The 19,874-nt window shown below is 56.2% G+C and overlaps 9 protein-coding genes across 9 annotated transcripts; 3 read left to right on the top strand and 6 right to left on the bottom strand.

Annotated features, from left to right (window-relative positions):
- Positions 1-471: 471 nt before the first annotated feature.
- On the bottom strand, positions 472-1,062 carry F5144DRAFT_76366 (uncharacterized protein). The gene has a single exon (XM_066793404.1). The coding sequence runs from the start codon at positions 927-929 to the stop codon at positions 579-581; it is 351 nt and encodes a 116-aa protein (XP_066649444.1). The 5' UTR covers positions 930-1,062; the 3' UTR covers positions 472-578.
- F5144DRAFT_598557 (uncharacterized protein) lies at positions 999-4,490 on the bottom strand (the record flags this gene model as incomplete). Its single annotated transcript, XM_066790957.1, has 1 exon — positions 999-4,490. The coding sequence occupies one exon, from the start codon at positions 4,488-4,490 to the stop codon at positions 999-1,001; it is 3,492 nt and encodes a 1,163-aa protein (XP_066649443.1).
- Positions 4,491-5,226: 736 nt separating this feature from the next.
- Positions 5,227-6,259, bottom strand: F5144DRAFT_598556 (Oligosaccharyltransferase subunit Ribophorin II-domain-containing protein; the record flags this gene model as incomplete). Its single annotated transcript, XM_066790956.1, has 4 exons — positions 5,227-5,466; positions 5,517-5,804; positions 5,859-6,057; positions 6,126-6,259. 4 exons carry the CDS (start codon positions 6,257-6,259, stop codon positions 5,227-5,229), a joined length of 861 nt encoding a protein of 286 aa, XP_066649442.1.
- Positions 6,260-8,121: 1,862 nt separating this feature from the next.
- F5144DRAFT_558571 (uncharacterized protein) lies at positions 8,122-9,626 on the top strand. Its single transcript, XM_066788090.1, has 3 exons — positions 8,122-8,663; positions 8,720-8,808; positions 8,912-9,626. Exons 1-3 carry the CDS (start codon positions 8,564-8,566, stop codon positions 9,314-9,316), a joined length of 594 nt encoding a protein of 197 aa, XP_066649441.1. The 5' UTR covers positions 8,122-8,563; the 3' UTR covers positions 9,317-9,626.
- Positions 9,627-10,402: 776 nt separating this feature from the next.
- Positions 10,403-12,286, top strand: F5144DRAFT_626096 (CDP-alcohol phosphatidyltransferase-domain-containing protein; the record flags this gene model as incomplete). The annotated part of the gene is made up of 4 exons (XM_066792248.1): positions 10,403-10,476; positions 10,548-10,653; positions 10,750-10,875; positions 10,926-12,286. 4 exons carry the CDS (start codon positions 10,403-10,405, stop codon positions 11,961-11,963), a joined length of 1,344 nt encoding a protein of 447 aa, XP_066649440.1. The 3' UTR covers positions 11,964-12,286.
- F5144DRAFT_558565 (Phox homologous domain-containing protein) lies at positions 12,270-13,828 on the bottom strand. The gene is made up of 3 exons (XM_066788089.1): positions 12,803-13,828; positions 12,520-12,698; positions 12,270-12,438 (listed from the first exon to the last, which is right to left on the bottom strand). The coding sequence occupies exons 1-3, from the start codon at positions 13,490-13,492 to the stop codon at positions 12,375-12,377; spliced, it is 933 nt and encodes a 310-aa protein (XP_066649439.1). The 5' UTR covers positions 13,493-13,828; the 3' UTR covers positions 12,270-12,374.
- A 153-nt stretch (positions 13,829-13,981) lies between these two features.
- Positions 13,982-15,880, bottom strand: F5144DRAFT_608963 (peptidase family M28-domain-containing protein). The gene is made up of 2 exons (XM_066791611.1): positions 14,956-15,880; positions 13,982-14,882 (listed from the first exon to the last, which is right to left on the bottom strand). The coding sequence occupies exons 1-2, from the start codon at positions 15,630-15,632 to the stop codon at positions 14,357-14,359; spliced, it is 1,203 nt and encodes a 400-aa protein (XP_066649438.1). The 5' UTR covers positions 15,633-15,880; the 3' UTR covers positions 13,982-14,356.
- Positions 15,881-15,939: 59 nt separating this feature from the next.
- On the bottom strand, positions 15,940-17,251 carry F5144DRAFT_558559 (uncharacterized protein). The gene is made up of 3 exons (XM_066788088.1): positions 16,959-17,251; positions 16,553-16,905; positions 15,940-16,461 (listed from the first exon to the last, which is right to left on the bottom strand). Exons 1-3 carry the CDS (start codon positions 17,174-17,176, stop codon positions 16,247-16,249), a joined length of 786 nt encoding a protein of 261 aa, XP_066649437.1. The 5' UTR covers positions 17,177-17,251; the 3' UTR covers positions 15,940-16,246.
- Positions 17,252-18,189: 938 nt separating this feature from the next.
- Positions 18,190-19,622, top strand: F5144DRAFT_75796 (uncharacterized protein). The gene is made up of 3 exons (XM_066793403.1): positions 18,190-18,746; positions 18,836-19,005; positions 19,073-19,622. The coding sequence occupies exons 1-3, from the start codon at positions 18,460-18,462 to the stop codon at positions 19,513-19,515; spliced, it is 900 nt and encodes a 299-aa protein (XP_066649436.1). The 5' UTR covers positions 18,190-18,459; the 3' UTR covers positions 19,516-19,622.
- The last annotated feature ends 252 nt before the right edge of the window (positions 19,623-19,874 follow it).

Below are 19,874 nucleotides of genomic sequence, written 5' to 3'. Positions count from 1 at the left end.
TCCGCCCGCCTCTGCTGTGTTGTTCGCACTGGCTGGCTGTGGCTGCTGGGTTAGATCGGGAGTGGGACGGGATGGAGATGGAGATGGGGATGGAATGGTCCGATGGGATTGGGGATGGGAATGGAGAGAGAGAGAGAGAGCCAAGCGAGTGAAACAACATCTTCGCCCGCCGCCCGTCTTGGCCCTGGCCTACTTTTGGTAAATTCGGATTCCGCACCTGGCTGGCAGCATCCATCCATCGGATACCCGATTGGGCAATCGGGGGAATGCTGTGAGGGTTGGTTGGTTAGTTGCTTTTCTACAACACCGGAGAAGAGAGCGGCCCCTATCCCCTCCCCCCCCCCCCCCTTGACCTGACGTGGACGTCGGTATCTGGTACCCCCATCGTGGCTCGGTGTCAAGAAGGCCAGACGGTCTCACATTACTTCAGCTTGAAAAGGCAGCTCGCTGTTCGGTTAGGTGAAGAGAGTAGGACAGCAGACACCCAACACAAAGCCAAGACAATATTGAACTCAGTTAAGTGCCTTGGCAAGCAGCTGGCGTGGACGCACAATGCATACAATCGAAGCCAGCGGGTCTCAGTGATGCCCGATCTCAAGTCTCACCACTTTGACGTCACAGTGACCCGTTTTGAAGATTGCCGAGCTAAAGTGCGAGGGTCTCGAGCCCGGCCGTTGGGGGTGGAAAGTTTGGGCAGAGAACAAAGAGGATTTCAATTCTTCCCCCACCTCGAACCACGCCCTACAGGGCGCCCTAATATGCAAGTTGAGACGTAACTCCTTGACTATAATCTCAGCCGGTGATGGACCAGACCCCTTAGACCAAACATTGCCCGTTGCAAGCCAAGCCCACAGTACTCCAACGAGACCCCGAACCCAAACACACAAAGTAGAAATGCGAAAATAAACAAACAACTTCCGCCCGCCCATCCCAATCAATACTCGACAGCAGCCCAAATACACCCCCACCCTCCAACGCAACAAATACAGCAAGCAAACTCATTCTTCAAACCCTTCCCACTCCCCTCTGCTTTCCCCTGTCACATTGACCTCCGCTCTCAACAGGCCACTCAACACAGTGACGTCAACACCGTCGCCTTCCATCAGCTGGCCGGCCTGCTTCTGCCCCTCGAGGACGTCATGGAGGCGATACAGATGACCGCTCTTGGCCTCGAGCTCGCCCTGCAAACGCTTGATGTCACCCATGACGCGTCTCCGCTCACGCATGCCGAGTGACTTGTCTAGGGCGAAGTACACCTCGTTGAGCCGCTTGAGCTCGATTTGGAGGTGGTCAATCTCGTCCTGCGTTTCCTTGATCAGGACGGCAAGCGCCTCGCCGGGAGCCATGGCCGGGCGGACGGTGGGGTCTTCAGGGTGCTGCTGGGTGTGCTGTTGGTCCGCTGGGAGGCGGTCCGAGACTGGAATGGGTTTCTCGGCGGAGACAATCTTCTTGCCGCGCCGCACGTCTTCTGGGGTGATGAAGATTTTGTTGGCGGTTGTTGCAGCGGCAGAGGCAGGCTTCTCGCCGCCGTGGGCGGCGATCCGCACGCAGATGTTGCAGTTGACGGAGTTGTGCTTGCAGATGCCATCCAGCAAGCGGCGAGCATCCTTGCTCAACGATGGGATGGACTCTTGCGGCAGGTCCTGGGCGGTACCCTGCTTGAGACCCTCGAGTGTCGTGTCAGGCATGAAGAAGGCAGAGGTTAGATTGGGCTCCGTCATTTCACGGCCGGCCTCAGAGTTGCGGCGGAGACGAGATTCTGCGCGGGGGAGGTCTTGAGTGTTACCCATCGACGACCTGCGGGTGCGCGCGTTGTTGAAAGTCTCGTCCTCCACATGATGGCTGGCAACGCTCAGCGCAGATTTGACGCTGAAACGACCAGTGTCCTCAAACTGACTAGACTTCTTGAGGATACTGGGAAGCTGGGCCTTTTGCGGGGCAAACCTGGAAGGGACGCCGCTATCAGACTTGCTCCTTTGAAGTGTCGGAGGAAGCGAAGGCAGCGAATGATTGGTAATGTCAGCATCCTGCTGCACTCGTTTCTGAAGCTCTCGATAGGTGTGCCTCAGCTTGACGATTTCGCCCTCCATAACACTCGCGAAGTCAGAGTCCTCCTCAGTCAAGTGGAGCTCTCTCGTCAGGTCGTCGTCAACGACGTTGATGTTGACGGCGCTGCTCTTTCCTGTCATCTCATCGGTTGTTGTCTGGACGTCTTTTGGTTCAATAATGCGGGTCATCTTGGTTGATTTCCCAGTGAACTCCTGCTCTGCAATCTCGCTGATTCTGTTGGACAGGCGCTTGACTTTCTGAACGGCTGCCTCTCGGCGCTCGAGCTTCTTCCGGAGAGCCGCTTCTCTCTGTTTGAAATCGTCGTCTAAGCGGATGCAGTCGTCGGCCTCTTCGTCGACTACGTGCTTGGAGATGAATTGGTCCACCTTGTTCCTTTCGTCGGCCCACTGGTCCCTCATTTCCTCGTGGCCCGAGCGAAGGCGCCGGTTCTCATCCCGCAGCCGTTCATTGTCGATGGAGAGGTCCAAGTTCTGTTCCTTGAGGGAACGGATCCGACCTTCCCCGGCGCTGATCTCGCTCTCCCGTTGGTTCAGCTCAGCAGCTTGCTCCTCCACCCTGATTTGGAGATGCTCGGCTTCGGCTTGGAGCTCAGCATTCAGCTCAAGGACAGCTGTATTTGTTGTCAAGCCTTGGATGTTATCGAGCATCTTGTCTCGGGAGCTGATTCCCCTCTTCAAATCGTTGATGTGCTGGTCCCGCGCGGCGACCTGTGCCTGCAGCTTCTTGTTTTCCTTGTAATAGGTGTCATTGTTGCGCTCCATGCTGGCATGGTCTTGTGAAATATGCCGCTTCTCCTCCTGCAAAGCCTCGTACTGCTTGCGAACCGAGGCGAGCTCCTCACGAGTCATGCGGAGGTCTTTTTGTACCCCACCGAGTTCCCGGCGGAGCTTGTCGTTTTCGGCGGTAAGGGTTTTGTTGTTTTGAAGGGCAGAGTCGCGTTGGTGTTTGAGAGTTTGGTTTTCGGAGAGTAGGGCCTCGTTCTCGAGTTGCAATTCTTCCCTCTCCTGAAGCAAATGCAGAGAGGACTCGAGGTCCTTCTGTGTGGCCTCAAGCTCGGCGTGGAGTTTAGTAGCGCGCTCGCGGGCAACGGAGGCCTGGTGCAAAGCTTCATCACGCTCTGCCGCGAGGGCGGCGCTGTGGATGTCATTGACGCCGACCTGCCTACTAGCCTGGTCAAGACGATCCCGCAGCTGCGCAATCTCGTATTCTAGGTCGTCATTATGCCCAACGCTGCGCCTGAATGAGGCATCGGATTCTGAACCAATGGCACTATCCGAAAGCTTCCGGGTCTTGAGCCTCTTAAGCTCGCCTTGAAGCTGGTTGACTTCCCGCTGCAGCTTCTCGGCTTCGAGTTGAAGCATTGCGTCGTGGTCATGGAGTTCGCGGACTTCTTCCTGGAGCTTATCCATAGAAACAAACATTTCCTCGTCTTCCTTGGTGATTCCGACCGCGTGGATCTCGTCATGGTCCCTTCCGTATTTGTCCAGTCGGACGCCTGACTTGTCCGACTTGACAAAGACAGGAACGCCGTTCTTCATCGTGCTAAATTTGAGAGTGCCGGACGTCCAGTCTGGGAGATGACGGAACGATGGTAGAAAGAAGGAGCGACTAGTGGGGGTGATCATGCTGTTGTCGAGCGCGAGTGCGTGGGCTGGAGTGTCATAACTGGGGCGGGCGGCCGGGGAACGTTTCGGGGTGATATCGCGCTTGGTGGTTTGCTTTTCGGTGCGGATTTTCGACGCCATGTCCTGGAGAGAGCGCTTTCCGGCCTCGGGGGCAACCATGACTTCTGGCTCGACGGGTGCAAAACGAGACCGGCGGGAGGCTGAGGCAGGCCGCGCGGGTGAGAGGGAGAGAATGGTGGAGGCGTCGGACTCATTCTCAACACGTGCTTGAAGGTCGGCGCGGAAGCGCTTCCTCTTCATCTCGGCCATATCTTCAAATGTGTTCTTGCCGGCGCGTTCCTGGGCCGGGGGTATGTTCTCCTTCCCACCCGGGGAGGCAGAAACGGGCCTGGGTAGCGCGGCCATGTCGCCGGTCTGAGTGAAGGTCAGGTTATCCTTGGTTAGGAGGCCGGTCCATTCCGGAAAGGTGCGGGCAATTGCCGAGGTGTTGAGAACCGCATCCATCTGCTTGGAACCGAAGCGGCCTGACCTCGAGGCGTGTCTCTTGGATGCAGCTTGGAATTCCTCGCTGAAGCGACGGGTGCCTTCGCCGTCGGGGCTAAAAGAGAAATCGGAGAGATTTTGGGAGAGCTCCTCGGTGGTGGTGCTGACCGTGTCGTGGGAGCCGGTTGATGAGGGTGGTGAGCTGAAAGGGTTCTGATGCATACGATGTTGAAGCATCTCTTTTCTAAGCCTAGAAATATGCTTGGGCCTGCTAGTGGCATGATTGCCTCTAGTATTGCTGTTGATATCCATGGTGAACCTGCCGAGAGCGCGTCGAGCGCGACACTGGTCAACCGGGGTGTGAACCGGCAGCAGCAGCAGGTGCAATCGAGGGTAGGTAGACGAGGGCTATCGTCAATTAAAGCGACGCCGACGTCGGTGCGCTGCTGCAAATTGGAAGACGGAGCTAGAAGGTGCGTTCGATGTTGAGCTCAGCCCAAGATTGCATGATACTTGTATGGTGGGGGTTGTGCTTTCCGCAGAGTTGTGAGGAAACAATGGGAGGCGGAAGTCGCGAGTTGATCTGGCAGTCGTGGTTGACTTGGAGGTCAGGCCAGGACGCGATCGGAATCCATTTGTTTACATGCAGGGGTCAAAATACTCCAAGTGGGGCATCAACTGTGGTGGGGCCCTGAACGTGGCCGCTACATGCGCTCATTGGCAGGGCGGCTGGTCGTCTCACCCGCACTCTTAACTGAAGCTCCATTTGTCCTGACACTGGAAGCTGTCAAATTGAAGGTTTGGGTGACATCCAGATACTGCCATTGTCGAAATACGGCGCCTACATTGCGCCTAAAATCTATCATTGCAAAATTACATGGCTTGCTCGGCTAGATCATCTCGTTTTTGTCGCTCATACACACACGGACCATGCCGTTTTCGCCTGGCCTTAACAATAACACAACTGTCCCCCATCCCTTGCCTTGTGATAGAGCCGGGCTCTGTTATGATGCCTTGAATTCCATCGATCAGCCGCAGTAGTTGTTGCTCAGCGCTCTCCAGCAAGCCTCCTAGCCTGAACCTCTCCAAGCGCCTTCGTCCCGCTCAACACAGCGACTGCGCCGACCACGCCCATGACCGGAAGCACTTGGAATAGGTTCCAGCTGGTGTAATACATGAAGAAGACAAACTCCATCGCCATGATCGAGCCGAAAAAGGCGGCATGCGACAGCGGTGCCACACCAATAGCTTTAGAAAGGTGGTTGAGGTTCCCGCCAAGAGTAGCCCACTGTCGGAAGTCAGTATCGCCGCGCGAGTGGTTTGGCGGGTGTGACTTACGCTAATCAGCAGCGCAGGTAGGGTGGCAGCCACGGCCAACCCAAAGACGAGCGAGACGACCTTGGGCGGGCTCTTCGCGTCAGGGCGGAAGATGTGGTGAATCTCGGGCTGTTTGCCATAACGCAGGGGTTTCTCGTAGGCGGGGGCTGGCGCGTTGGCATCCTGCTCGACCTTGACCTCAAAAACTGGGGCGTCGAACCCTTGCGAAGAGCCGAAGGAGGCGAGGACAACGGATGCCTTGAGAGGTTTGGTCGCAATACGCAACTGGACGGGGAGGTCCTTCTGCGACTGTGGGAGAGTATCAGTAATCGTATCCCCATTCTGTAAACCAGACGCCCTTACAATTTGAACGGTCGCTTTCCCACTCTCCTTAACGGTCAGCGGAAAGGGCGCCTCGAGCCCCGTGTCCTGTTCCTGCAGCACGAGGAATGCCTGATGCGGGCGCTTCCCGGCGCCATTGTCCTTGGCCGTCAGGACGAGCTTCAGCGTGCTGGTGGTTCCGAGGGAGACTGGTTTCGCAAGAGGGCTGTTTTGATTGAGCCTAGAAAAAAACGAAGGTATAGTTAGCATCTATCAACGTCAGGAATTTCGGTGTGCAATGCCGCGTACTTCTCCTTAACAGATTCACCCTTCTTTGCGGCAATCTGAATGCTGCCGTCGCCGAACCCCCAACCGGAAGCGGCCTGAGCAACGCCCGCCGCAAGCAGCAAAAGCGCCGGGGCAATTGACTGTGTAAACCGCATTGTGGGTGGTTGTCGTGGCAGGAATGCTTGCCCGTCTGGAGAGCAGCGAGTAAACAGCAAGGCTGACGACGGTTGCTTCCGAAACTCTGGACACTTGTTCAGCTCAAGCTCCATGCACGGCTTGACTTGGCAAGACGCACGGGCCAGATCAATCATCCACTGCAGCTAATCCTAACTAGGCTAGCCTGTAGAAGGGCTTGGCGATCGATTCCAGGCGCCAACTGAACACCAAACCGAAGTTCAAACCTTCCAGAACGGGGCATCTTGCGATATCACGAAAAATGGCAGCGGCACAGCATCTCCACAGACCGATAGTTTTTATGTCCCTTCCCGCCGCCAGCCAAGACAAGAAGTTGCAAATGGCTCGGCTGAATATTCCAGCTTTCACTTTGAAGTTTCACTCCTGTGCATAAAGACAACCATCATCCTACAGGACCTGTTTATGTGTTTGGGCGCACATTACAGAACGATGCATGTCCGAACCTCCTGCGCCTTGGAAGTGGTGTGCAAACAAGGGCACTGGCCAGTTGGTGGCAGATGACTCCTACCTCCATTCTCGGCAGGTTAGCGTTGGGGTTGCACAGCGGCTCTGCTACATACCTCACTGGCACGCAATAACGGGAATGAGGTAAACATTCGGGACATTGGCCCTATCTCAGCATTTTTGACCATCAATTGGTTGCTTCTGTTGGAAGACCCCACCATCTGCAGCTCTCCCGCTGCACGCATCCCTCCCCTCGACCACCCACATCACCCCACACTCGGACATCCGGGGCCACAATGAAGTCAAGCGGACTAACATTACTTTGAGATGAAAAAAAACATAAAAAAAAAACATCCGATATCTTGAGCGGCATGACCACAATTCAAGATGGAAGAGGTGGCGTGTGGCAAAGGTATGAGCATGTATGAGAGAGATACGAGACTCGACGGTTGGGTCGTCGTGAACGTGGGACTTTTTGGGCGGGGTTTCTCGTATGGAACACTGCATGCAACCCTCCCTGCACCAGTCGACATATCAGAAACAATGACACTTACATACCAAAAACGGGCAACTTGCCGCCTAACGCCGCCATTTTCCTATCGCACCGCAGACATCGGCTGCAGCAAGGAATCCTGTTCTGACGGGAGAAAGGGAATACCTGCGCCCTCGCTCGGAATGTAAACACCTAGTGTGATTCAGATGGCATCCCTCGGGGTACTCGGCCCACAAGGCACAGAGCTTCCCCGTTTGGCGCAGCCTCTTCTGTGCCGTCTCCGAGCCGTTGCTCGAGGCACAAATAGATTCGCAGCTGGGGAGCGCCGCACAGGCAACCAGATGAATGAGGACCACACCAACAACCTGGGGATGAGCCAACAGGTTCTGTGAAGCACACGACAATCGGGTGGATGGGAAAGCACCTGTTCCGTCCAATCTGTGGTGGAGCCCTTGGAGCGATGGCACCGGCCTGGGCCATTCTAGACCACCAATCCTCAAGACTCAACCGTTGGCCAGATCGGAACAAAACTTGATGGTGATGCGCGATCCGATTGCTTTTGCATCGTCCGAGACAAATGGTCATGGAAAATCCGTGCCACAAGTGCCGCTACGGGCCCAACCTCCTTCCGATCCTCTTCGCCCGTCCCATTGCCAGGGCTGCATCACGGAGTGCTCACTCAGTGTTTGACTTGCTGATCCCTGCGGCGGAGCGAACACGGCGAGAAGACAGGGATGGGGAGCTTCGACCTATCATGAGTGCTTCTTCCTGATTGAACTCCCAAAGCCGGCCAATCCGGTGCAGGCTGCAACCTCGGGAGCTTCCCATGGCATCCACTCTGGATCCGGGGTTGCTGGGAGTGCTTCCCTTTTTATCATGCCAGCTCGCGTTTTTTCCTTCCGCGCCGTTCTCATCATCCTTGATCCCCTCAAAGAGCTGCGTCCTCCCCTCGTTTGAAGGACATCAGTCGCCGGGCACTTAATTCCTCTTCTCGCCTTCGTTTTCACTTCATACTTTCCAACTCAACAGTTTTCAAGCTCCCCTCTGTCTCTCGCTGTAATTGACTAATTTCTCTGTATCTAATCCGCTCCCCCCTTTTACGAGGTCTCACTTCGGATCTACACCGACTGTAAGTCAGACCCTCCACACAGGAATGATAATCGTCTCTGCGGCAACTTGAGGCTGGCTGGCTGTCTCATTGTTCATTTTTATGTCTGGGCCGCTCACATAACTTTTGTTCAGACAGTCATCGGTCGTCTGTCCATAATTCTCACCTTTGCAACTCCTACTCCTCGACCTCCAGCGGATCACCATATCATCATTAACAATGGTTTCCTTCCGGACAACTTTCCTAGCCCTTATGGGCGCCGTGGCCGTCTCGGCCGACTACTGGGTCGACCCTGACACCGTGCCCGACTACCTCAAGAGTAGGCTTGGAATTCGGACTGTCCTCTGGAGGAGCATGAGCTGACAGCCGTCGCAGAAGCGTGGTGCAGCGACCAGCGCAGCATGTGCAAGCCGATCTGCCTCGAGACTTCGACTGGCGACCCGCAGGTCAACACCTGCGATTCCGTACGTGGAACCCCGCCAGCTCGCAGCCCACGCTTGCGCCTGCGCCTGCGCGTGTGGTCGCGTGACGCGATTGAACCCGACTGACAACCCTCTCCACCCACAGGAAACCCTCACATACGGCTGCGTGTGCAGCGACGGCAAGCAGCCCAACGTGACAGAGTACACCCTGACGCTGCCGTACCACGTCTGCACGGCCTGGGGCACCGCGTGCGTGGCAGACTGCGGATCAAACAACAAGTGCGCGTCCGACTGCCGCGAGAAGCACCCCTGCGGCGCCCAGACCCCGACCCGCGTCAACGACACCTCCTCCTCCACCACCGCTGCCGTGCCCGCCGCCACCTCCACCGGCCCCCCGGCGGACCAGGCCTACGACGGCCTCGCTGACGGCTCCGGCGGCAACAGCAACGACAACGACAAGAATGCTGCCGGGTCGCTGCAGTTCGCGAATTCGTACGGCTTGGCTGTCGTGGCTGGCGGGTTGTTCGCCGGGTTCGCCGTCCTGCTCTAAGGGATCAAATTGGGATCAAGTTGGGTTGTTCGCGTGTGTGTGGCTGATATCTGCATATCAACGCGCGGCGGTTAGGGACCTAAATTGACGATCCGGGGAAATCTAGATCTGCCGCCCGGGCCATTGGTGGAACCGTGTTGGCGGAAAGCGGCGGATCGTCAATCGACCCAACCGCGAACGGTGTTTAGTCATGGTTATTTTTTAATGTCGGCTTCTGGAGTCCGATGCATCATTGGGTATTGGGTAATTATTGCATTAATGGTTTAAGAATGAAGAATCAAGTCCATCAATTTGGCGCATCTTCAGGTGCCCCCCGTACTCTCTCCAACGCCAATTGGCAATCGTAGCGGCAGGACGACTAACCACCGCCACCCATCAACTGTTCAGTTGTTTCATTCGAAATTCGTCAATAAAGGTGCCTCATTGGGCACTCTGATGACCGGCCTTCCTGGCCCTCCGCCAGGCACGTAAAAGGTACACGAGTAAAGAATCTTGGATAAACGCCGTTGGAAGGTCGCAGTTGCCGAATTGAACCCAACCATTTCTCCGTTCAAAAAACTAACATGCACCCTTTGTAAAGACGGATACAAAACAAACAGGCGACTGAGTGGCAATGAGCTTCACCGCCACACCGCGAGACCGCCTACAAGCTCATCATTTTCACGTGCTAGGGTGCTAGGCTAACATTGGTGTGGATCCTCGATAGCCACCTTGATTGGAGATTTGATTCGCGACGGGCTACGGCAGGTCTCGTCTCAACAACATAATTGTAAAAACTTCCGCCGTCGGCGCAGTACACGTGGAACCGACAACGTCGCTTGGCCTGACATACACAGTATCGTGACCTTCATCTACCAAAAGACCGCACGCATCCGCTTGTTGTGCTAGGCCACCTTAGCTACCTATCACGAAACCTTTTCTCTCCTTTGTTCCACCTCTTTCGCAGATACAGGGTCGGCCAGATTGCTCAAATCTCCCGTGTCTAGCCCCCTTCCAAAAGCGCATATCCATCGCCTATCCTACGCGCCGCAAAGCAAACTCATTCAAAGCTGGTTTTGCTCGCCTTCCCCAACCCGGCAGCCGACCATGGCTCCCGATAACAGTAGTTCGTCAAGCCCCACCCCTGCCCTCCTGCTGTCAGACTTCCTGCATCTGCCGGGGTCCAGAGGAACGAACGGGAATTTGTCGACGTCACAATTCGCTAACAATGGTGCCGCAACCCAACAGAAAGAGCAGTCGCCGAGTGCGTCTCCGATGACGCGCTTATTCACCTCAAATCGTACAAGTACTCGGCCGTCGACAAGTCGCCGATATCCCACTACATCCTACGACCATACGTACGCATGCCCCACCCCCGCCCTTCACTTCGGCGCTCTCCACGACGACTTGGTATCGATGGCTAGAGAGAGGACATTGCTAAAATATGGGAACAGTGGAACGCCTTTGTCGAGCTATTGCCGCTATGGCTAGCCCCAAATATGGTGACCCTACTCGGGTTCATGTGCATCCTCTTCAATGTCGGCCTGTTAATAGTCATGATGCCGGATCTTGAAGGACCAGTAAGGCCACCTACCACCGCACAGTTCGCAGTGCCTAGCTGACCTCCTAGGCACCACCATGGGTATACTACAGCTTCGCCTTCGGCCTATTCATGTACCAGACCTTCGACAACGTCGACGGCAAGCAGGCCCGCCGCACCGGCACCTCGAGCGGCCTCGGCGAGCTCTTCGACCACGGCATCGACAGCCTTAACTGCACCCTTGCCAGCCTCCTCGAGACGGCTGCCATGGGTCTCGGTACCTCCAAGTCAGGCGTCTTCACCGCGCTCTGCCCCTGCCTCCCCATGTTCTTCTCCACCTGGGAGACGTACCACACCCACACGCTCTACCTCGGCGTCATCAACGGGCCGACCGAGGGCCTCCTGCTCGCGTGCACCTTCATGATTCTCTCAGGTTACTACGGCCCGGCCATCTGGACCGAGCCCCTCACCAAGCTCCTCGGCCCGCGCATCTCGATGCTCGGCGCCCTAGGCGTCTCCGACGAGGTGCTCGACAACCTCTCGATCCGTGACCTGTGGGTGACCGTCATCGTGCTCTCCCTGCTCTTCACGCACATCCCCTTCTGCATCAACAACGTCGTCAAGGCCCGGCGCGCAAAGGGCCTGCCCGTGGCTCCCGTGTTCCTCGAGTGGACCCCCTTGGTCGTCTACACCCTCTCCATCGGCGCGTGGCTCTACTCGCCCTACTCCACCATCTGCTCGGAGAACCACCTCGTCATGTTCTGCATCATCATGAGCTTCGTCTTCGGCCGCATGACCACCAAGATGATCCTCGCCCACCTCACCCGCCAGCCGTTCCCCTACTGGACCGTCATGCTGTGGCCGCTCGTCGGCGGCGCCGTGCTCGGGAACCTGCCCCGCTTCGGCCTCCCCGCCGTCTCCGCCGAGATCGAGTACCTGTACCTCGTTGGGTACCTGATCTTCTCGGCCGTCGTGTACTTCCGGTGGGCGTGGCTGGTCACGACCAGCATCTGCAAGTTCTTGGGGATCAACTGCCTGACTATTCCCCGCGAGAAGCAATTGCAAAACAAGGCGCAAAGCCAGGGGATCCTGAACGGCGCGCCGAATGGGGGGCGGAAGGTGGACTAAACGATCACGAAAAAAAAGATGAGAAGTAAAAGGGGGTTTTGATATGATAAACAACTGGGTGGGACGGGAGGAAGATCATTCAACATATGAAGTGGCCGCCTAGGGTCAATAATTGTTTGACTTTGGACATTGGGTTTGCATCTGAGCATGGCGTTCTTCGTTTCCGGGTGTCGCGGGTATCCATGCATGCATTATGGCCCTTGCTGGCGCGGGCAGGACAACGCTAGAGAAGCCTGGATTTAATGGTCTATGGCGGTAATTTATAGAGATTTCACATGAATCAAACACGCTTTCGAACGCACCCTCATATCGAAACAGCAGTGTAGTTATTATCCAAGATTATCATTACTTTGAAAGTCGTATCTTCGTTACTAAGCTATGGTGGGTGGGCATCGCGTGCCACGCCAAAATTCATGAGAAGAGAAACTCCTTCAGGACAGGCGACCCCGAGAATTCCGGGTTGAGCAGGATACAGCTTCGAGCAGGAGATAGTCAGCCACACACTTGTTTCTCTCCCTCGGGTCCTCACTCCAGGGGATGATGGTGTCGAACTCACTTCAAGAAATACTGCAGCCCGGCCCGCCGCTTCTCGAGGAAGCGCGGGTGGAAGCGCTTCAGCACGCTCTTGGGCGGCAGCGCCGGCACGGCCGCCTCAAAGCCGGGGAAAGTTTGGACCAGCCGCCGGCGGAGGTCATCGAACTCGGAGTAGCGCTTGCGGATGTTCATGCGGGAGCCCTGTGTGGGAGTAATGTCAGAATCCCTCTTCTTTCACATCGCCGTCTCCCCCAAAAGTTTCTTCTTCTGTAGTGAAGGAAAACAGGCGGAGGAACAAAACCTACATTCAACGCCTCCACCCGAATATTCCACACCACAAACGCCCCAATACTCATCGTGCTCCCGTTCACCAGCACATGGTCCGTCACCTGCACGCTGCGCGCCCAGCACGCCCGGTTGCGCTCGCGCCCGTACAGCTCGCTGCTATTGCTCCGCCGCCCAGCGTGCTCCCCATTCCCGTTGCCGTTGCCATTCCTATTATTCGTATTACCATCATCTTCGTCGTCGTCCCCCTCGTTATCCTGCAGCGTGATCGCCCCCGGCGGCAGCACCGACTCGGCCGACGCGCTGGAAGCGCCGCGCGCGTGGCCGGGGCCGTGGCCGTGGCCGTGCGGCCCGAGTGGGTGGCTTTGAAGGTGTTGTTCGGCGGCGCGCGCGCTGGACCAGTAGGGGGGGATCGAGGCGCTGGGTGATACTACTTTTCCTCCTTCTCCTTCTCCTTCTCCTTCGTCGGTGGATGGGGAGGCGTCGCTGGGGATCGAGGCGGTGTCGTCGCCGTCGTCATCGGAGGGGAAGAGGGAAGTGCGCGCGGGTGCGGTTTGGGTTGTGTCGTTTACGGGTGTCGGGCTTGGGGGTTCATCGGCGCTTTCGCCTGTCTGGTTGCTGTCGGTGTTGCCATTGCGCGAGGGCTCTGGTGGTTGCTCCGCCTGCGCCGGCTGTTGTGGGTGCTGTTCTTGCTCGCTGTCCGGCGCCATTCAGGCCATTCGAGAGAAGCGCTATCTCGGAATTCGGTTGAAATAATGGATCGCGTTGCCGAATCGTGGACGGGGGGCTACGACGGTTGCGACTGTTGCGATAATCGTTGTGGTCGTTGCGACAAAGATGGGTTCAAGGACGGGGAAAACGGATATCTCGGTAGGTTAAGCGCCGCTAGAGAATTGATGGTGTCTGTCTGTACGAAGTAGCTTTTGGATATTTGTCGGGTACGATCTGCAAATTTAGAGGTTGTCCGAGGGAGGGTAATCCTGGTAGCTGTGGAAATATATCCCTTGGTTGCGCAAACACGGGGCAGTGGAACTCGAAGCATTCTCGCACTCTCGCATTCTCATTCTCACCGAAGACCCCTGCGCTCAACGTCGTCATTGTCAATTGCCCCACATCCGCCCCACAAAGGGTCCTTTCCTGGTGCCAGCGGTTCAGATGATGCTTCGGAATCTGTAGTTGTAACATTCTTCTACGGTCATGGTGGAGGAATTGCTGAAGTTTCCAATAAATAAACGGCACCTGAATGTAATGCCATCTCTAAACACACTCTGTTTCTAGGCCCCGATGACTTGAACTCGTCCTCTGAGGGAGCCATTCACAATTCAAGATTCAGGGTTAGGGTAATAGTCGGCTTTCCCGTCTGTACAAGAACGACCATTTGGCTAGAACAGTGGGTATCTGCCTCTCTTAGGTAGTGGAGGTTTGCATAGCAAGTCCGTTTTAGAGTCAGGAACTGTAAAACTATAGCTGAGACCAGCCAAAACATACTACATACAATGTCTACAACCATATATACATACGTACATACGTATATCTCCAACCCCTACCCAGACTTTCGCAGGTCATGGGAGTAACTAGAGCTCTTCCTTCTCAGAATCTGCGTGCTCTGCTTTCTCCGCCTCCGGCCTTGCCCCTGCTTCCGGGACATATCCCTCCACGTCCATCCACTCGGCCACAAAAGCCGTCATGATCTTCGCCCAGTCCCTAATAGTCGGGACATCCAGGTGCGCTGCGTTATCGTCCATTGTATGCCATACGGGCGGGAAGGGCGTAGGGATAACATGCAAAATGTCAACACCCCTCTTCATAAACGGCACATGGTCGTCCTCCACAAACCCCCGGAACTTGATCTCTTCCTTCTCACTCTCCGCAAGAAACGACCGCTTCGGCTTCGTCTCGAGCACCCCGAGCCTCCGAAGTCTGCCCTCAATTTTGGCCAGATGTCTGTACGCCCAGTGTGTTGTGGGAAAGTAGGACGGGATATTCGGGTCCGCCGCGCCCAACAGATCCAACAGCACAAACAGGCTGATCGCCTCCAGGGGCGTCGAGAAGCGGCTCCCAGTATCATACCGCGTCGTCTCCCACGACTCAGCGAGCGCCCTGTATTGCATTAGCACTTCCTCTCTCACACAAAGCAAGAACAACGCCTCAACCCAGCCAACCAAAAACTCACCTCGACCCGTACAAACTGTCCGCCGCGCTCCACTGCACCCACGCCTCCTCGCCATCCAACAACAAAATCTGCACACCACTCTCCTCCCCCATCCCCTCCATCCCCTCCTCCACCGTCCCCTCCCACCGCCTCGTCAACGCCTCATCCACCCCCCTCGCCACCGCCAGCAACAACGCGCACGGCACCGCACTATCCACCGCCCCGACAAACCCCTCCGGCCGGTACAGACTATCATAATGCGCCGCGAGCGTCAGCCGCGCCACCTCCCCCTCTCCCTCACGCGAAGTCCTCAACCACGGCGGATCGCGCCGCAGAATCAGATTCTGAAAGGGCACGGCCGTGTCGCCCGTGGCGGGGGTGGTCGCGGTGCTGTTGTGCCATTCGACGGTCCAGTCCGGGTGCAGGTGGGCGCGCACGAAGGCGAGGAAGTGTTCCTGCACGCGGGCGTGGCCGGGGGTGCCGGGGACGCGGGGCTGTAGGATGGGGGCGAGCAGCGCGCCGTGGTGGGGGTCGAAGTCGGGGTCGGGGTTGGTGTTGATGTCTGAGGTGGTCTGGGGGGATGAGGAGGGGGGTGGGGAGAGGAGGTGGTGCAGGGAGGTGTCGGAGAGGGGGGTGTAGGCGAGGGTGGTGGTGGTGGTGGTGAGGAGGAGGAGGAAGGAGGGGAGGTGGTGTCTCATTGTGGAAAGGTGCTGCGGGATGCAGCTTGTTGTTGGTGTTGGTGAGGGTGGGTCGAAATCATGCTGAGATATGATTGTATCCCGTTGGTGTATGCATGCACCTAATCAATTGGCAATTTTATCTCATGATGAAGTGGTCGGTTTTGAGTGTTGACTTTGTCCAAAAAGAGAAATGGCAACGTGTATGAACGGCTCAGAAAAGGATAAATTACAAGTGTTGTCGGGTAACCCCACAGTGCATATCTTCTCCTTTTTTACCATAGTCAAGCTCTCGCCCTGCTAATAAGAATCGGATGTAACCTTTTGGGTGCGAAGCAGACAGTAATAATGATCTAAACTAACGAAGACGGGAAAGGAAAAACGAAAATTTGTTGCTTTCCGTTCCCTCTCAAGTTTAAACCCGAATATACATCGCCAGGATGCACTGTCAATGACCTGTATCTGAACGGACTTTCCATCTGTTGGCCACGGCCTCCATTTTCTTTTAACCTCGTCTGCATATGCTCTTCTTTCCATCCAATCGCAATTAACACCAGGCTAAAATTTACCTTGCAAAAACTCACCACCAACTTTTCAACGGCTAAGCCAAAACACACACAACTCAAAGAGATCAATCACAGCTCAAAGCGTGTCATCATCCGATCCGACAGGGCCTCGAACAGCCCGTTGCGCAGCTTCATCATCTCCTGGTAGCCCTCCCCAGCTCCCGTCTCCCCCACCATCACCAGCTCGGACCCCGCCGCGAGCTGCGCCCACGCCTGCTCCGTGAACACGTCCACCGGCATCCCCATCCCGCGCGCCTCTTTGCCCATGTAGTCGTGTAACTCGCCTGGCGGGGTTGTTAGTCGGTTGATATTGTTTGGGAGGGTGAGGGGGTGGTATTGGGCAGCTGATAAGGGTGAGGAAAGGGGGAAGCCTACTCTGAACAAGCGGCGGCCAGACCTCGATGATCTTGGTGCTGGACTTGGGGTGCTGGCGGCGCAGGCAGGAGACGTAGGCGGCCAGGGCGGCCTTGGAAGCCGAGTAGGCCGGCACCATAACGGCGGGGACGGCGGCTAGCAGCGAGCCGGTGAAGATGAGCGCGGTGGGGACCGGTTTCTGGAGCAAGTGGGGGAGGAACTTGATCGAAAGGTCCACGTGCCGCGAAAAGTTGATGTCCATCTCGTCGTGGAAGGAGTCCAGGTCAACCTGAGCCGGCCGCGAGAGCTGGAACGGCCTCTGCACGCCTGCGTTGAGGAAAACGCAGTCGAGGTCGGGGTAGTTGCTTACGACGCTTTGGGGGAGTGGCTGTTAGTGGGTGACGAGGAAATCGGACGTGGGACTTACCCTTCAACGAACGCATCAAGGCCAGCCCTGTCTGTGATGTCGTATTTGATACCACTGGCATTTTCTGGGCCATGCTTTTGAACAAATTCATCCAGTCTCTCCTGGCGACGTCCAACGGCGATGACCTTGATGCCCTCGAGGATAAGCTTGTCGGCCATGGCCGCCCCTATGCCGGCGGTGGCCCCGACGAGCAGAACGCGCTTGTAGTTGAAGGACATGGCTCAAGATTTCTTGCTGTTACAGGTTTGAGTTGAGAACTGACGGTGTGAAAGAGGATGAATTCGCTGCCCTCACGGGTTAAGAAGTTATAGATACCTAACTATATAAGTGCTAAACCCCACCCAGGTAGTCCCGCGCAGCCTACCTGCGGAGATAGGTACAACTCCATGTTTTAAATCCGTGCGGTACGGCATCTCTTCTGGGATACAGGTTAACTAACCCAAGTGAGCCAAAACTAGGACGAGGAGGTACGAATCACTCTTGGGGTGGGTGCCAACCGGCTATCCATGGCAGTTAAGGATTCACCTCCCACTCATGCAGATCCAATTCGGGAGTTGCCCCGTGTATAGTCACAACGGCTAGTAAGCGAAGCCATGAAGGCGGATCGCCAAAAGCATGGGAACTCATAGTCGATGGTTCAGGTGTCTAGGTCGATGCCAAGAAAGGACCGTTTCAGGCGAGCGGTCGGTTGTGTGAATGGCTTGTTGCGATCCTGAGATGGTGAGCGATTGAACGAAGAAGGAGATGTTGCAAACAAGGAGACATATACGAGGGTTTATTGAAAGAGAACAAGACGGCGCTCGGGAAATCCGAGTCCAACTGGAACCAAGTGACTTGATAAACAACTGGAGAGACGGATGACGAACGACCTGCTATGTATAGCGCAAGCCAAGCTTTGTCTAACACCTGGTTCCATAGGTATGCCCGGAAACTGTCGGGCAGGCAGCCTTGGGATACCATAGGCGTTAACTAGCTAATGGTAGTTCCGTAGATTTCCGGTGGCTGTTGTCGGGTTGATGTAAGAAGAATGAAGTCTGAAGAGCTAAAAGCCATCGCCGATAAAATTCGCTGCTAACGCCGATGGACGGACCCCTGTCAACCAACCCAAACCACCGCCACCATCGGTGATAAGTTGAACATCACAATCGGGCTTCAGCCTTCGGGCTCGAGTTCATCCGCCGAAAACATCATGACAATGTTTGACGCATCGGCATGCCGTGCGGCGGGAGTTCACGGACTTAGAGGGTGATGGCGGACTTACAGACCTTGGCTCACAGCCGCCTGGGTGCAGTTGATGAACGGCAATGACGACTCGACGAGTGTATAAAGGTTGCCCTGCCGTACTCATTCCGAAGAGCAACTTGAACAGCATCGCAGCATCATCATCCTCACTCACAGGCACATCTTGAGGACCAACTGACCTTATATCACCACCAACCAACCGCAAACCAACCACCAACAAACCAACAAACCCCCATTCACCATCACCACCGCCACCACCATGTCGCCCACACCCGTCTTCCTCATCACCGGCGCCTCCTCCGGCTTCGGCGAGGCAATCGCATACGACGCACTCGCGCGGGGCCACCACGTCATCGCAACAGCACGCAGCACCACCAAACTGAGCGCGCTCAAGTCGGCGGGCGCCACGGTGCTAGCGCTGGACGTGACCAGTGACGAAGCGACGCTGGCGGCCATTTTCCGCGAGGCACACGCCGTCCACGGCCGAATCACGCATGTTGTTAACTCCGCGGGGTATGTGTTGGAGGGAGCTGTTGAGGAGGCTAGGTGAGTTTTCTTTTCTTCTGGAGTTCTGTTCTGGCTGTGAGATGGGGAGGTTGGTTGAGTCTGGAACGAGGCTGACGGTTGGGGGGTAGTGGGAAGGAGGTGTTTGATATCTTCAACACCAACGTGCTTGGGACGTGTAATGTTGCTCGGGCTGCGGCGCCGTATCTGCGTGAGGCGGCCAAGGAGGACGGGCAGATGGCGGTGTTGGCGACGTTTGGGAGCTTGGGAAGTTGGTTGTCCGGCGCAGCGATGGCTCATTGTGAGGCCCCCCCTTCCCCCCGATCTCCTTCATGAGGGTCCTGCCGCTAATACAAGTGCCTCCACAGACTGCAGCACTAAGTTCGCCGTGAGCGGGCTGACTGAGGGCTTGGCGGAAGAGTTCCGGCCTTTCGGGGTCGACGTCTGCTGCGTGGAGCCCGGATACACGCGCACGGCGATCCTGGCGAACGGGCCTGATGGCGTAAGCCATCGGGTGAAGACGGCGCGGCAGCTGGACATCTACATGCACCAAGACACAGACGCGGCCAAGATGCGCGCAGCTATCGATGCTTACAACGGCAACCAACCAGGCGACGTCGTCAAGTGCGCCAAGGTCATTGTTGACGTGTTGACCAAAGAGGGCGTCGCCGAGGGGAAGGCGGTGCCTGTGCGCTTGGTTCTGGGCTCGGATTGCCTCGAGGTTGTGCGTGCAAAGTGCGAGAACACACTGAAGCTGGTCAAGGAATGGGAGGCAGTTTCTGTGTCAACAATGAGGGACGAGGAGGCATAAATTTAGCTCGGCACTGCTGTTCTAAGCCCTGTTGTTCAGGGCCAAGCTTTCCACTAGCGGCTGCTGTGGCTTGGCACTCTCCACTTCAAGGATTCTGTTCTCGCCTTTCTCATCTCAAAGACTTCCATGGTGTTGGGTTTCGGGTTGGTTTCCTACCTCGTTTGCAGTTGCCCCTGTATAGATAACATATAGACAAACATCTTTCCTCTTGATATGATAGATCAGTATTTAAAATCCAGGTCCCCGCCAATCTGCAGTTGCGAGCTTGGGACCTATGATAAACTCCGTTGGCGCCGAGACTTGGCACCCACATGTCACCATCAGGTCACTCGCGTGCCCCACGCTCATAGCATCTGCAC

This window comes from Chaetomium tenue (genome assembly GCF_020726465.1).
Source record: "Chaetomium tenue strain MPI-SDFR-AT-0079 chromosome Unknown F5144scaffold_1, whole genome shotgun sequence".
Lineage (NCBI taxonomy): Eukaryota > Fungi > Ascomycota > Sordariomycetes > Sordariales > Chaetomiaceae > Chaetomium > Chaetomium tenue.
The sequence above is the reverse complement of the archived record's forward strand: the minus strand, read 5'-3'. Positions and strand labels throughout refer to the sequence as shown.